Raw genomic sequence first — 13,106 nt, 5'->3', positions numbered from 1 at the left:
TTCTCTTCAGTTAATTATTTTTTCATATTTTTCACCAAGCAAGTAACCTTCTATGGTCTTATTTTTTTCCCCTTTTGGGGCATTTTCCCAACCAGTTACTTGACTTTTGGGTCCTTTGTCAAGAGTAGGGTATATTCTGGGAATCTGTAAGATCTCAGTTTCTCCAAGGTGGCACAATCAAGTGTGTACTGGTCTGGATGCAGAGAGGGATTTTTGTGCCCAGAATCTTAGCAGATACCTCTCCACAGCCACTTGGTCTCCAGTTCTGCTAAGTCAGCACTGGGAGCTGATTTTCAGATAAGCTGGATGGGCAGGGCCACCATTCAGTTTGAGACAAAGACCAGCCTGGCCAGGCCCTCCACCCAGGCCAGAGGTAAGACTCAGCTCTTCAATGCCCCCAGGGATTTTTACACTCCAACAATGGAGCTTTCATATGGGCTGCTGTACAGGCTCTGTGGCCTCTGCCTGCTGCCAGAGCTATGGGAAGGCCCTTCTCCCTTCCTGGACAGCTGATAAAACTCCGTCACTGACCTTTGGCGCCTGTGGGCCAAGGGAGCTGAGGACCCGCTCCTGCGACTGGAGATCCCGCCCCCGAGGTGTCCTCCTCCGAGAGTCTCGTTGCGCTGGGCCACTCAGCCAAGGCTAGTCTGGGCTCCGAGCTCTGCTCCACGTCTGGTGCAATCGACATTTCTTGTGGGCCTTTCAGGTCACCATGGTCTGGAAATCTCCTCCACTCTGTTGTTCTCCACTTCTGCTGCTCCAAAATTTGTTGAGAGTCCCTGAGCTGTGGGGAGGACCCTGAGTAAGTATGTCTTTCTAGTCTGCCATCTTGGCTCTGCCCCCCCTATTTTTTCATATTTTTAAAATCATTGGTCAGTTTTTCTCCTATTTCTCTAATTTGGGTTTTAAAATCCTTCCAGAGCTCTTCCAAGAAGGTTTTTTGTGCTTCCAACTGGTTCATATCCCCTTCTAAATTTTCAGAACTCAATTCTGATCTCTTTGGTATTTGTATTTTGTTCCTTGTCCCAATTGAAAGATTCTATGGTCTTTTCTTTTCTGCTTTGCTTCTTACTCATGATAATAACCCTTTTCCTGACTTTTAAGGTAGATCTCTACATCTGTGGCACAGGGAGCTCTGTCCCACAGTTCTTGTTCCTAAAACTTGAGGCTTTGTGTGTTGTGGCCTCTGCTTCTTTCAGCTAGAAATTAAATGCTGCAGCTTACCTGCTGCTGAACTGGCTGGTGTTTGAAAGCAGAGGCCAGTTGAGGTCTTTTGGGGTTTCCTGTAGTTACCCTGGAGCTACCTTGGTAAGTATGGGGGAGGTGTGAACTGGATACAGGAAGCTCCTTTGCTGAGGCAAGCTCAGCTATCTGCTCTAGTGTCTTTCCGATTCCACCAGGGTTCTGAGGCATACCTGGGATCCTGGTGTTGGGAGTTGAACCCCTGTGGTTCAGGATCTTCTCCCGGTTTGCTGAGGTGGAGCTGTCTGGGACAGCTCTGATCCTGCACTTGTCACCTTTAGCCATGATTAAAAGAACCCTCCTATGTGATCTTTCTAGCCTCCCAGGGTGAGAGTGTTTACCCCTTCTGCTGTTCCCACTGTTCCAAGGTTTTTCCCGGGGAGATATTCTCTGGGCTAATCAAGGTCAACAAGGGGAGGGAGATAGCAATTACCAATCACTTTGCCATCTTGGCTCCTGGAACTACCCCTTAATACATTTTTAAAAAATCAACATTCATATTTTTAAGAATTAGTTTCCAAATTCTTTCTGTCCCTTTCTTTCTATTCCCTTCCCCGATATGGTAAGCAATCTGATACAGGTTTTACATGTGCAATCATGTAAAACATTTCCATATTAACTATTTTGTGTAAAAAGACTCAAACAAAAAGAAAGGAAGGATAGGAAGGAAAGGAGGAAGGAAGGAATGAAGGAAGGAAAGGAAGTTTTAAAAAAAGAACAAAAGAAAAGAAGGAAAAACAGAAAAAATAGTATTCTCCAGTCTGTCATGAGTCCTTTGCGATTGTCATGGACCATTATATTACTGAGAATAGATAAGGTCTTCATCATATACAGTTCTTCATCACCCAATATTGCTGTTACTGTGTACAATGCTCACTGTATCAGTTCATACAAGCCTTTCCAGGTTTTTCTGAACTCATCTTTCTTGTCATTTCTTTTAGCACAATAATATTCCATTACAATCTTATACCAGAATTTGTTCAGCCAATGCCCAATTGATAGGCATTTCCTCAAATTATATAATATAGTAACCAAAATTTACATCCTGGTATTATGTAATGCATCAGCAGAAGCCATATAAATACTATTGTCAGGGCCTTTTGGAGCTATGACATATAAATTCAAGACAAAAATTCAGATCTCCATAGCTTCAAACCAGCAGAACATCAAAAAAGTGCTGATAACTTCAAGATAATGACTTTGAAATATTATTGATAACTTTGATATAATTTGGATATGTTAATGATCTAACCCCAAAGTGGCACAGATAAGTCTGTTGTCCTCCCCACCCCTCAAAAACTCATAAAAATGAGATCTCAAGGACCTGTCTACCAAGCACTCTTCCCTCAGTGTAAGCTCCCTGCTTCCTAGTGCTCCCAACTCTAAACCAAAGTTTTATGTGCGATATTGTCTGTCTCTCCCCCTCCTCATACTCTTCCTCACCCTGTGTGTCTTCACCATTCCATCCATCTGTTCCCTCTGGAACAGGCCTCTGAGGCAGAATCCTCAGCAACACATACAGTTCTTGGATACCTCTACCTACAAATTCCTGTCTGCCATTGTGACTCTTTCACCTCTTGCTTTTTGGACTTTTTAGCCCAATCCCCTCTGTGTTTAATTAATGTATGATTGTTGTTCCATTTTCCACTGCTATTTGCAATCATTCCCAGTGAATACCCACAGAATTAGGTTTACTTGTTTAATTTAATGATTTCATGAATTTTCAATTTGATTATTGATCAATTTGACCAATATTCATTCTTGAAGAGGACCAATAACATCAAAAGATGATGTCTTGACTTGTGACTGCTTTGAACTTCAGTGAGACAAAGTTGTGTAAAAATGTCAGTGTCACTTTCTCTCCAGAGTCTTCCAAGTTCAGTGGAAAGATAAAATTTAAGAAGACTGGTGATAACCTGGGATGCAGTGGATGACCTTAGCCTTCCTAAATCAGGATCTTTCTGACGCCACAGTTTCTCTAAGGCAACACCCATTCAATGACTAAGGTCTACGTAGTTATAAAATAGCAAAAACCTCTTCAGTCTGATGAATTCACAAGATAATTCTAATTTTAAAGAAAAATTAGTATCAATACTACATAAATTTTTCTTAAAAATGAGAAATAAAGCAATCTACCAGACTCCTTTTTTATGAGACATTAAGTGTTATCTTACCTAAGTCATGGAAGTAAAAAGCAAGAACTCTAGAAAAGAGTTATAACACTTAAAATTTTACACTTTGCAAACATTTTTAGTCCTTACAAAATCACTGCAAGGTAGGTGCTGTTATCATCTCCACTTTAAAGATGAGGAAAACCAACTTTGAGAGGCTAAATTACTAGCTCAGGGCAACATAGCTAAGAAATGTCAGTCAATTTGAATATAACTCTTCCAGACTCCAAGTCAAGAACTTAAGAACAATATCAAGAATGACAATTCAAAAATCATAAATGAAATTTTGTCAAACATAATGCAAAATGCCCCCAGAAATGATTTATTATGATAAAGTTAGATTTATAACAGGAAGGGCAAGATGCTTCAAAATTGGAAGAAGGGATCGACAGTATTTATCCAATTAAAAACAAAAAACATCAAAAATCATGTAATTATTTCAACAGATGCAAAAAGAGGTTTTAAAATGCTCTGCCTAAAACTAACAGGAAAAGTAATTTGCAATGAGAATACATATTTATAATACATAATTTAGAATAATAATATATAATCATAATAAATATAGTAATAAAGCTGGGATGCCCATACTTGCTAATATTATTTAATTCTAGTAATGCTAGCAATAATAATAAGACAATATAAACAAATGTAAGGTACAGAAAATAGAATCAACAAATATATTAATTGAGACACGAGCTTCAGTAAGGCTTCAGGCTGCAAAATAAGCCCAGAAAAAAAATTAACAACATATTTATAAAACGACAAACAAGGGAGCAGAGTCAAGATGGTGGAGTAGAAAGATGCACATACTTTAACTCTTCCCAAACAGTCCATAAAATACCTGTAAAAAATGACTCTAAACAAATTCTAAGGCAGCAGAAGTCACAAAATGACAGAAAGAAAGAGATTTCCAGCCCAAGGTAGCCTTGAAGACAGACAAGAAAGGACTATCACATAAGTGCAGAGCAAAGCACAGCCCATGGAGCCCAGGCCAGCCTTAGCTGTGAGGCACAGCAGGGACAGGACTGGAACAGGCCTCTGAGGCAGAATCTTCAGCAACACATACGGTTCTTGGATACCTCTACCTACAAATTCCAAATACACTTCAAAGATCAGTGAAAAAACTTTTTCTCCTGGGAGAGAAGGGAGCAGGGTCCTCCCCTAGCCCTGGCCACAGGGAAGCAGCAGCAGCTGCCACTAAAGCCCCTGGGGGAATTGAGCTGCTGATCTGCATCTCAGTCCTGAGTGGCAGTCCAGGGATGAGGAAGAATGCTGGCTGGCATGGTGGAGCTGGTAGAGGCTCTGGAAAGGGAATTCTACTTGCAGATCCTAGGCAGAAAAGCTTTGGTAGCTCCCACATCAGAGCACAGGCCAGCAAATGAGTAAAATTCTCTCACTTGATTGAGCCACCTTGGAGGAACTGAGAACTTATAGGTCCCCAGAATATACCCCATCTTGACAAAAGACTCAAAAGTGAAGTTACTAGCTGGGAAAATTCCCAAGGAAGGGGGAAAAAATAGCAGGTTACTTTCTTGGTGGACAGGTATTTTCTTCCATCCTTGCAGATGAGGAAGAACCATGCTTACCATCAGAGGCCTCCAAAATAAACATGCAATGGTATCAGGCCATGGAAGAGCTCAAAAAGGATTTTGAAAATCAGTTAACAGAGGTGGAGGAAATATTGGGAAGAGAAATGAGAACGATGCAAGAAAATCATGAAAAGTGAGTCAACAGCTTGCTAAAGAGACCCCCCAAAAAATGCTGAAGAAAATAACACCTTTAAAAATAGACTAACTCAATTGGCAAAAACAGCCCAAAAAACCAATGAGCAGAAGAATACTTTAAAAAGCAGAATTAGCCAAATGGAAAAGGAGGTTCAAAAGCTCAATGAAGAAAATAGTTCTTTAAAAATTAGAATGGAACAGATGGAAGCTAATGATTTTATGAGAAAACAAGAAATTACAAAAAAAAAAAACAAACAAAAGAATGAAAAAATGGAAGATAATGTGAAACAGCTCATTGGAAAAACAACTAACCTGGAAAATAGATCCAGGAAAGACAATTTAAAAATTATGGGACTACTTGAAAGCCATAATCAAAAAAAAAAAAAAAAGCCTAGACATCTTCTTTCATGGAATTATCAAGGAAACCTACTCTGATATTCTAGAATCAGAGGGCAAAATAAGTATTGAAAGAATCCACTGATCACCTCCTGAAAGAGACCCAAAAAGAGAAATTCCTAGAAATATTGTAGGCAAATACCAGAATTCCCAGGTCAAGGAGAAAATATTGCAAGCAGCTAGAAAGAAACAATTCAAGTATTGTGGAAATACAATCAGGATAACACAGGATCTAGCAGCTTCTATATTAAGGGATCAAAGGGCTTAGAATATGATATTCCAGAAGTCAAAGGAACTGGGATTAAAACCAAGAATCACCTACCCAGCAAACCTAAGATAATATTTCAGGGGAAAAAATTGTCATTCAATGATATAGAGAACTTTTAAGCATTCTTAATGAAAAGACCAGAATTGAATAGAAAATTTGACTTTCAAACACAAGAGCAAGAGACGCATGAAAAGGTAAACAAGAAAGAGAAATCATGAAGGGCTTTCTAAAGTTGAACTGTTTACATTCCTACATGGAAAGATAATATTTGTAACTCTTGAGACATTTCTCAATATTTTGTTAGTAAGAGGGATTGTACACACACACACACACACAGACACACACACACACATACACACACACACACACACAGCACAGGGTGAATTGAATAAGAAGGGCTGATATCTAAAAAAAAATAAAACTAAGAGGAGAGAGAGGAATATATTGGGAGGAGAAAGGGAGAAATGGAATGGGGTAAATTTTCACTCATGAAAGAGGCAAGGTAAAGCTTTTTCAATGGAGGAGAAAAGGGAGGAGGTGAGAGGGAAAAAGTGAAGCTTAGTATCATTATATTTGGCTTAAAGAGAGAATCACATACTCAATTTGGTATGAAAATCTATCTTACACTACAGGAAAGTAGGGGAGAAGGGGACAAGTGGGATGAGGGAGATGACAGAAGGGAGGGCAAATGGGAAAAGGGAGTAATTAGAAGTAAACACTTCTGGGGAGGGTCAAGGTCAAAAGAAAGAATAGAATGGGTAGCAGGATAAGATGGACAGAAATATAGTTAGTCTTACATAACATGACGGTTATGGAAGTCTTTTGCAAAACCACACATATATAGCCTATATTGAATTGCTTGCCTTCTCAGTGGGGATGGGTTGGGAGGGAGCAAGGGAGAGAAGTTGGAATTCAAAGTATCAGAAATAAAGTTGAGAATTGTTTTTGCATACAACTGGGAAATAAGTAATACAGGTAATGGGGTATAGAAATTTATCTTGCCCTACAAGAAAAGAAAAAAATGGGGATGAGGGAAGGGAGGGGTGTGATGGAAGGGAGGGAATATTGAGGGAAGGGGTAATCAGAATGCAAAGCATTATGGAGTGGGGGAGGGGAGGGATGGGGACAAAATTTGGAACTCAAAATTTTGTGGAAATGAATGTTGAAAAACTAAAATAAATAAGCATTAAAAAATAAAATAAAATGGCAAAAAATATCTACAAGGTAATAATTGAAAGAAATGGCAGTTATAAGACCTTCAACATGAAGAAATACTTTCTGAGCAATTTTACTATAATTTACTATAATAGTAATGAACATATTCAAATTAATTATAATTCTTACATAATTTAAAATAATTCTTACAAAAATAAAGAACTAAAATAATTCAAAGCAGGGATTGGGAGCCTGCAACCTCAAGAATCAGTCCAAGTTTTACAGGAAATCCTTTTATTGAGGGGATTCGTTCTGTGAAGTTTAGATTCAGTCAAAGGGCTGAACTTGAGGACCTAGAGGACCACATGTAACCTCAAGACCACAGGCTCACTACTCCAAGTGTAAGGAGTATTCAATTCTCATGACTGGATCATATTTGTAGAATAGCAATGACAATATTATACAAGTTGATTTACAGCTTTAATGCTTTATAAATCAAACTATCAAAGGGATCCTTTATAGAATTCAGTAGGGATACTAATAAAATAAAATTCATTTGGAGAAACAAAAAATCTAAAATAAGGAGAATAATTTCAAAAGTTAGGAATGAAGAGGGAATAATATGTCCAGGCTTCAAATCATAATTTAAATCAGCAGTCAATCAATCAGTAAACCTTTATTAAGTTCCTACTATGTGATGAACCTTGTGATAATTGCTGGGGATACAAAAAGAAGCAAATGATAGTCCTTTCCCTGAAGGATCTAATGAGGGAGACAAGATACAAACAAACATATTCAAAGCAAGCTATATAAAGAATAAATAGGAAATCATTAGCAGAAGAGAGACACTGGAATTAAGTGGGATTGAGGAAAGTTTCCTGTATAAGGTGGAATATTATCTCAGACTTAAAGGGAGCTCTGAAGTTAGGTATTTAGAATAGAGGGTGAAAAGTGTTCCAGCCAGAGAGATGGAAGGTCTTATTCATGAAAAAGCCAAGAGTCAGAACTCTAGATTAAAAATAGGAGGGGAGTAGGCTGTAAAGGATGTGGAATACAAGTGAGTATTTGGTTTTGCTCCTAGAAGCAATAAGAAGCCACTGGAGTTTTAATGAGGAGGAGGGTAACATAATCTGATTTGCACTTTAGGAAAATCACTACTTTTTGATATTCATTTAACAAATTGATAGTATATAAATGAAACAGACAGACATAAAGAGAATCAGAAATCATAGAACTCAGTAACTGTTAGACTAGAAAAGATAAATTACTTATTAAACAACCCCTTTTGATACAAATTTTTGAGAAAATTGGAAAGTAGACAGGCAGAAATTAGGTTTAGAGTAACACCTCTTCCACAACAAATTAAAAATGGATCTATGATCCTAAAAGTAAAGATGGTACCATAAAAATTATACTGAAAACAAATCATGTACCTTTCACAAACATAGGTAAGAGATATATTCTTGATCAAGTAGGGGACAGGGACAATTGTAAAAGATAAACTCAATAACTTTGGTAATAGGAAACTGAAAAGCTTCTGCAGAGACAAATTAGTGCACCTTGGATAAGAAGGGAAATAGGAAAAAATCATATCAAATCTCTCAGTTAAGGAATTGACTTAAAAATATTATATATATATATATGTAATTTAAAACAAGCTGTAGTTTAGTTAAAGCATAAATATATGTTTTATTTAATATCATATTATAAATATATGCAAAAATACTCATACATAACCAAAAGCCATTTACCAATAGATTGCCAAAGTCTATAAGCAATTATAAAAACAATTGCAAATATTTTAGATCATATTTTGTTTTTCTCAATTGCATAAAAAAATATTTTTTCAATTTCCTAAAATTTTGACTTTCAAATTATCTCATTCCCTCCCTCACCTACCATATCCCTAAGATGGTAAGTAATTTGATATAGGTTTAACATGAGCAATCACCTAAAACATACTTCCACATTAGTCATGAAATGAAAAAAAACACAAACTAAAAAGAAAAGATAAAGAAAATATATAGTGCTTTGATATCATTCAATTTCTTTGGGTTTTTCTTTGGAGATGGATAGCATTTTTCATCATGAATCCTTTGGAATTGTCTTGGATCATTGTATTTCTGAGAAGAGCTAAATCATTCACAATTGGTCATCATAAAATATTCTTATTACTGTGTGCAATAGTCTCTCAGTTCTACTCATTTCACTTTGGATCAGTTAATGCAAGTCTTTCCAAGTTTCTCTGAAAGTATATTGCTCATTTCATATAGCACCATAGTATTCTACGGCAATCATAAACAACTTGCTCAACCATTCCTCAATTATTGGGCATCCTCTCAGTTTTTTATTCTTTGTTATCACAAAAATAGCGACTAGAAATATTTTTGTAACATAGGTTCCCTTTTTTCAAAATCTCTTTGGTAGTGGTATGGCTAGGTTAAGGGCATACACAGATTGATTGTCTTTTGGGGCATAGATTCAAATTGCTCTCCAGAATGGTTGATTAGCTTAAACAATTCTCCCTGTTGTGCAATAATGTCCCAATTTTCCCATTTCCTCTCCAATATTAATAATTTTCTTTTTATATCATGTTAGCCAGTCTGATAGGTGTGAGGCAGTACCTTCAAGTTGTTATAACTTTCATTTCTCTAATCAATCATGATTTACAGTATTTTTATATGAATATAGATAGTTTTGATTTCTTCATCTGAAAACTGCTTATTCATATCCTTTGAACATTTATCAATTGAGGAAAGGCATGTTTTCTTATGAATTTCACTCGGTTCTCTGTGTATTTGAGAAATGAGATTTTTATCAGAAAAACTTGCTGGAAAATTTTTCCTCAGTTTTCTGTTTTCCTTCTAATGTTGGCTACATTGGTTGTGTTTGAGCAAAACCTTTTTAATTAAAATGATCAAAATTATCAAATGTGTAATTCATAATTCTCTCTATCTTTTATTTGGTCATAAATTCTTCCCTTCTCCATAGATCTGACAGATAAACTGTTCCATGTTCTTTCATTTATTGTTTTGTTATATCTAAATTGTATATCTGACCCTAACTTGGTACTCGGTGCAACATGTTGTTCTATACCTAGTTTCTGACAAACCATTTTCCAGTTTCCCCAGCACTTTTTGTCAATTAGTGAGTTCTCGTCCTAAAAGCGTAGGTCTTTGAGTTTATGAAATATTAGATTACTATGATGGGTGTATTGCGCACCTAATCTATTCCACTGATTCATTATGCTATACCCAGATTGTTTGGAAGATTACTTAATTATAATACAGCTTGAGATCTGGTATACCTAGCCTACCTTTCTTCACATTTTTTAAATTAATTCCTTTGCTATTTTTTACCTTTTGTTTATCTAGATGAATTTTGTTGTGATTTTTCCCCTAACTCTATAAAATATCTTTTGGAAGTTTGATTGGCATGACACTGAATAAATATGTAAATTAATTTAGGTAGAATTGTCATTTTAATTATATTGACTTCTACACATGAGCAATAAAAAGTTTTCCAATTGTTAGGTCTGTCTTCGTATGAAAAGTGTTTTGTGATTGTGTTCATATAGTTCCTGGGTTTGTCTTGGCAGGTGGACTCCCAACTATTTTAAATTATCTACAATAATTTTAAATAGAATTTATCTTTCTATCTTCTGCTGCTGGACTTTGTTGGTAATATACAAAAATGCTCATGATTTATGTGGAATTATTATGTATCCTGCAACATAACTAAATTTCTTAATTGTTTCAAGTAGTTTCATAGCTGATTCTCTAGGCTTCTCTAAGTATACAATTATATCTTCTGTAAAAAGTAATATTGTTCTTTCCCCATTGCATATTCTAATTCAATTTCTTTTTTCTCTTATTTCTATGTTTTGGTACAATACTGAATAATAGTGGTAATAATGGAAATCCTTGCTTCATCTTTGATCTTAATTGGAAGGCTTTTAATATCTCCATTACCGATGTTCGATAGATACCACTTATCTTTATAAAGAAAGTTTCTCTGATTTCCATGTTTTCCAGTGGCTTCACCCCCCATGGGAAGGAATGGTGAATGAATATATGTATATGTATATACATATACACATATATGTACATGCATACACATATATATGCATGTGTCTATATATATACATACTTAGTGAAAAAGATCAGAACATATGAAATAAGAAATAATTATAACTTGCCTTTATTATTATATGTTACTCTTGATGATAAGTGAGGCATTATCCAAAGGAAAACTGCAGCATATAAAAAAGCCTTTCCCATCTGTTTGAACAAATAAGATTAAATTTTCACTAAATTGCCCTATATTATTCCTACATGATAAAATTTCAAATAATCAGAAGAGTTACATGTTTCTCTTTAATTTCTTTAGGGAATATATGCTTCTGAGTCAGACATTTTAATACTTGATCCAATGGTTTCATGTTTTCCTTCCTAATTGTTATCTCTTGCATGTAAGCTAGAAAGAAAACATTAGGCCAGAATTTCCTTCAGTCTAAGTAGCTTTTAAAAGAGATAAATTCCCATTAAATGTGAATAAAACAGAACTTAACTGCATGGGAGCTGTGAGACAAACCAAAAAACAGATCAACTATTTTAGCAGAAGTAATTTTCAGTTAAATTGATTTTTTTTTTACTGGGTTAGGGTGCTTGATTGACCTCTGAATTACTTCTGAATACCCTCTATTCACACCCTCTGAATCATTTTCAGTTTAACTCTGTCAATTAGAAATTTGTAATGAAACAAAGTATTCAAACTATAGATTGAGGTTATACTCTTACTCCAAATCCTTCTTACCATTGCAGGGGTGGTGCCCAACCCTTTCTTCACACCTTTTCAAATTTGTTGAGTTTTCTTCCTCATAGGACAAGAAGGTCTTAAAACTACAGCCTAAGTTTCCACAGTTGACCTGTTGGAGTGTCCACACCAACATGGGTAGCAATCAGCTTCTCCTTAGTAGAGAGGTGTGTGAAGGTTCCAAAAAGGGGCAGTTGGAATGAATCTCCAACTGTCTTCTCAAACGTATCATTAAAAAAATCACTGTCTCCAAATAACAATGAGAAATTTGGGTCCCAGACAACCATTCCAGGAAAAATCTGCCTTGAGGAAAAACATATAAACAAGAAAACAATGATTGATTGCTGGTCTGAGCCTGATATTTGAGGGATCTTGATGAAAATCTCATTTAAATATGTACAGAAATTCAATGACCTTTTTCACAACCTTGACTACTTGAGAGCTCCCTGTAGTATTTGTCGTTGTTGATCTTCTTTTAGGATACCCTTACTTTTAGAGATTTTTATAGTACAGCTTCTGTCTGGAACATGTGACCAACTAAATTAAGGACTATAAAAGTGAGAATATTTTGCAGAACTTAAAAGTACCACACAAATGTGATCTATTAGAGACATTTTCTCCAATGTTCACTAACTTTTAAAAAATGTCATTATGCACCAGAGGTAGAGAAATCTCACTTGAATTCATAGTATAAGAAAGCAGGAAGTCTAATATGGATTTATATGTCCCATAATATGTTCACTCAGTACCCTTCTCCTACCAGCCTTCATGCCAAAGGAGGGTATACAAATCTTCCCACATGTTTGTATTTTAAGATCCACTCAGGGATTTCCCTTTTGCTGCATTCTCAACTGATATTCTTCATCCTTGCCTCCAGAGTCTGATTGCAACAAGAGTGAAGGATATACTCAGGCTGCTCATGTGAAAAATAAATGAATGTGTGGGGGTATAGGCATGAGGGAACTGCACTTCCCTTTGCTTGGAGTAGCTCATAGGTTAGGGAAACCTGAAGTGACAGAAACTTCCAGGAACACCCCATACCACCCTCTCTAAACCCTATGAGCCTCAAGCCAAGACCTAATAAAATCCAGAACCCTAGTGAACTCCCAAGAGAGCGTGGAACTACAACAGCATGTTACATAATGGTACAAGAGAGAAATCAGAAGCATGACATTATTACAAGGTAACAACTGGCATAATTAATGCCTTGCAGCATGCTGAGAGAGTGGGGGACTAACATTTTTCTCTGAGGTTTGCATTATTCTAACTGTAGTACTTCAAGAGCCCCAGAAGCTATATCCCCAATCTGTGATGATGTAGAAAGAGGGAGGAGTA

At 36.3% G+C, this 13,106-nt stretch overlaps 1 protein-coding gene across 2 annotated transcripts in view; it reads right to left on the bottom strand.

Annotated features, from left to right (window-relative positions):
• LOC140514408 (cation channel sperm-associated auxiliary subunit beta-like) overlaps positions 1-12,803 on the bottom strand; it is a 176,076-nt gene extending 163,273 nt beyond the window's left edge. The window contains exon 1 of one of the 2 annotated variants that reach the window (XM_072624722.1): positions 11,772-12,803. In XM_072624722.1, the coding sequence (XP_072480823.1) occupies positions 11,772-11,907 (136 nt within the window). In that variant the 5' untranslated portion in view covers positions 11,908-12,803. The remainder of the gene's footprint in view (positions 1-11,771) is intronic. The other variant, XM_072624721.1, reaches the window with a different exon arrangement.
• Between the last annotated feature and the right edge of the window lie 303 nt (positions 12,804-13,106).

The sequence above is a fragment of the Notamacropus eugenii genome, chromosome 7 (assembly GCF_028372415.1).
Source record: "Notamacropus eugenii isolate mMacEug1 chromosome 7, mMacEug1.pri_v2, whole genome shotgun sequence".
NCBI lineage: Eukaryota > Metazoa > Chordata > Mammalia > Diprotodontia > Macropodidae > Notamacropus > Notamacropus eugenii.
Note: the sequence above shows the minus strand (reverse complement) of the source record. Positions and strands in the feature narration are given on the sequence as shown.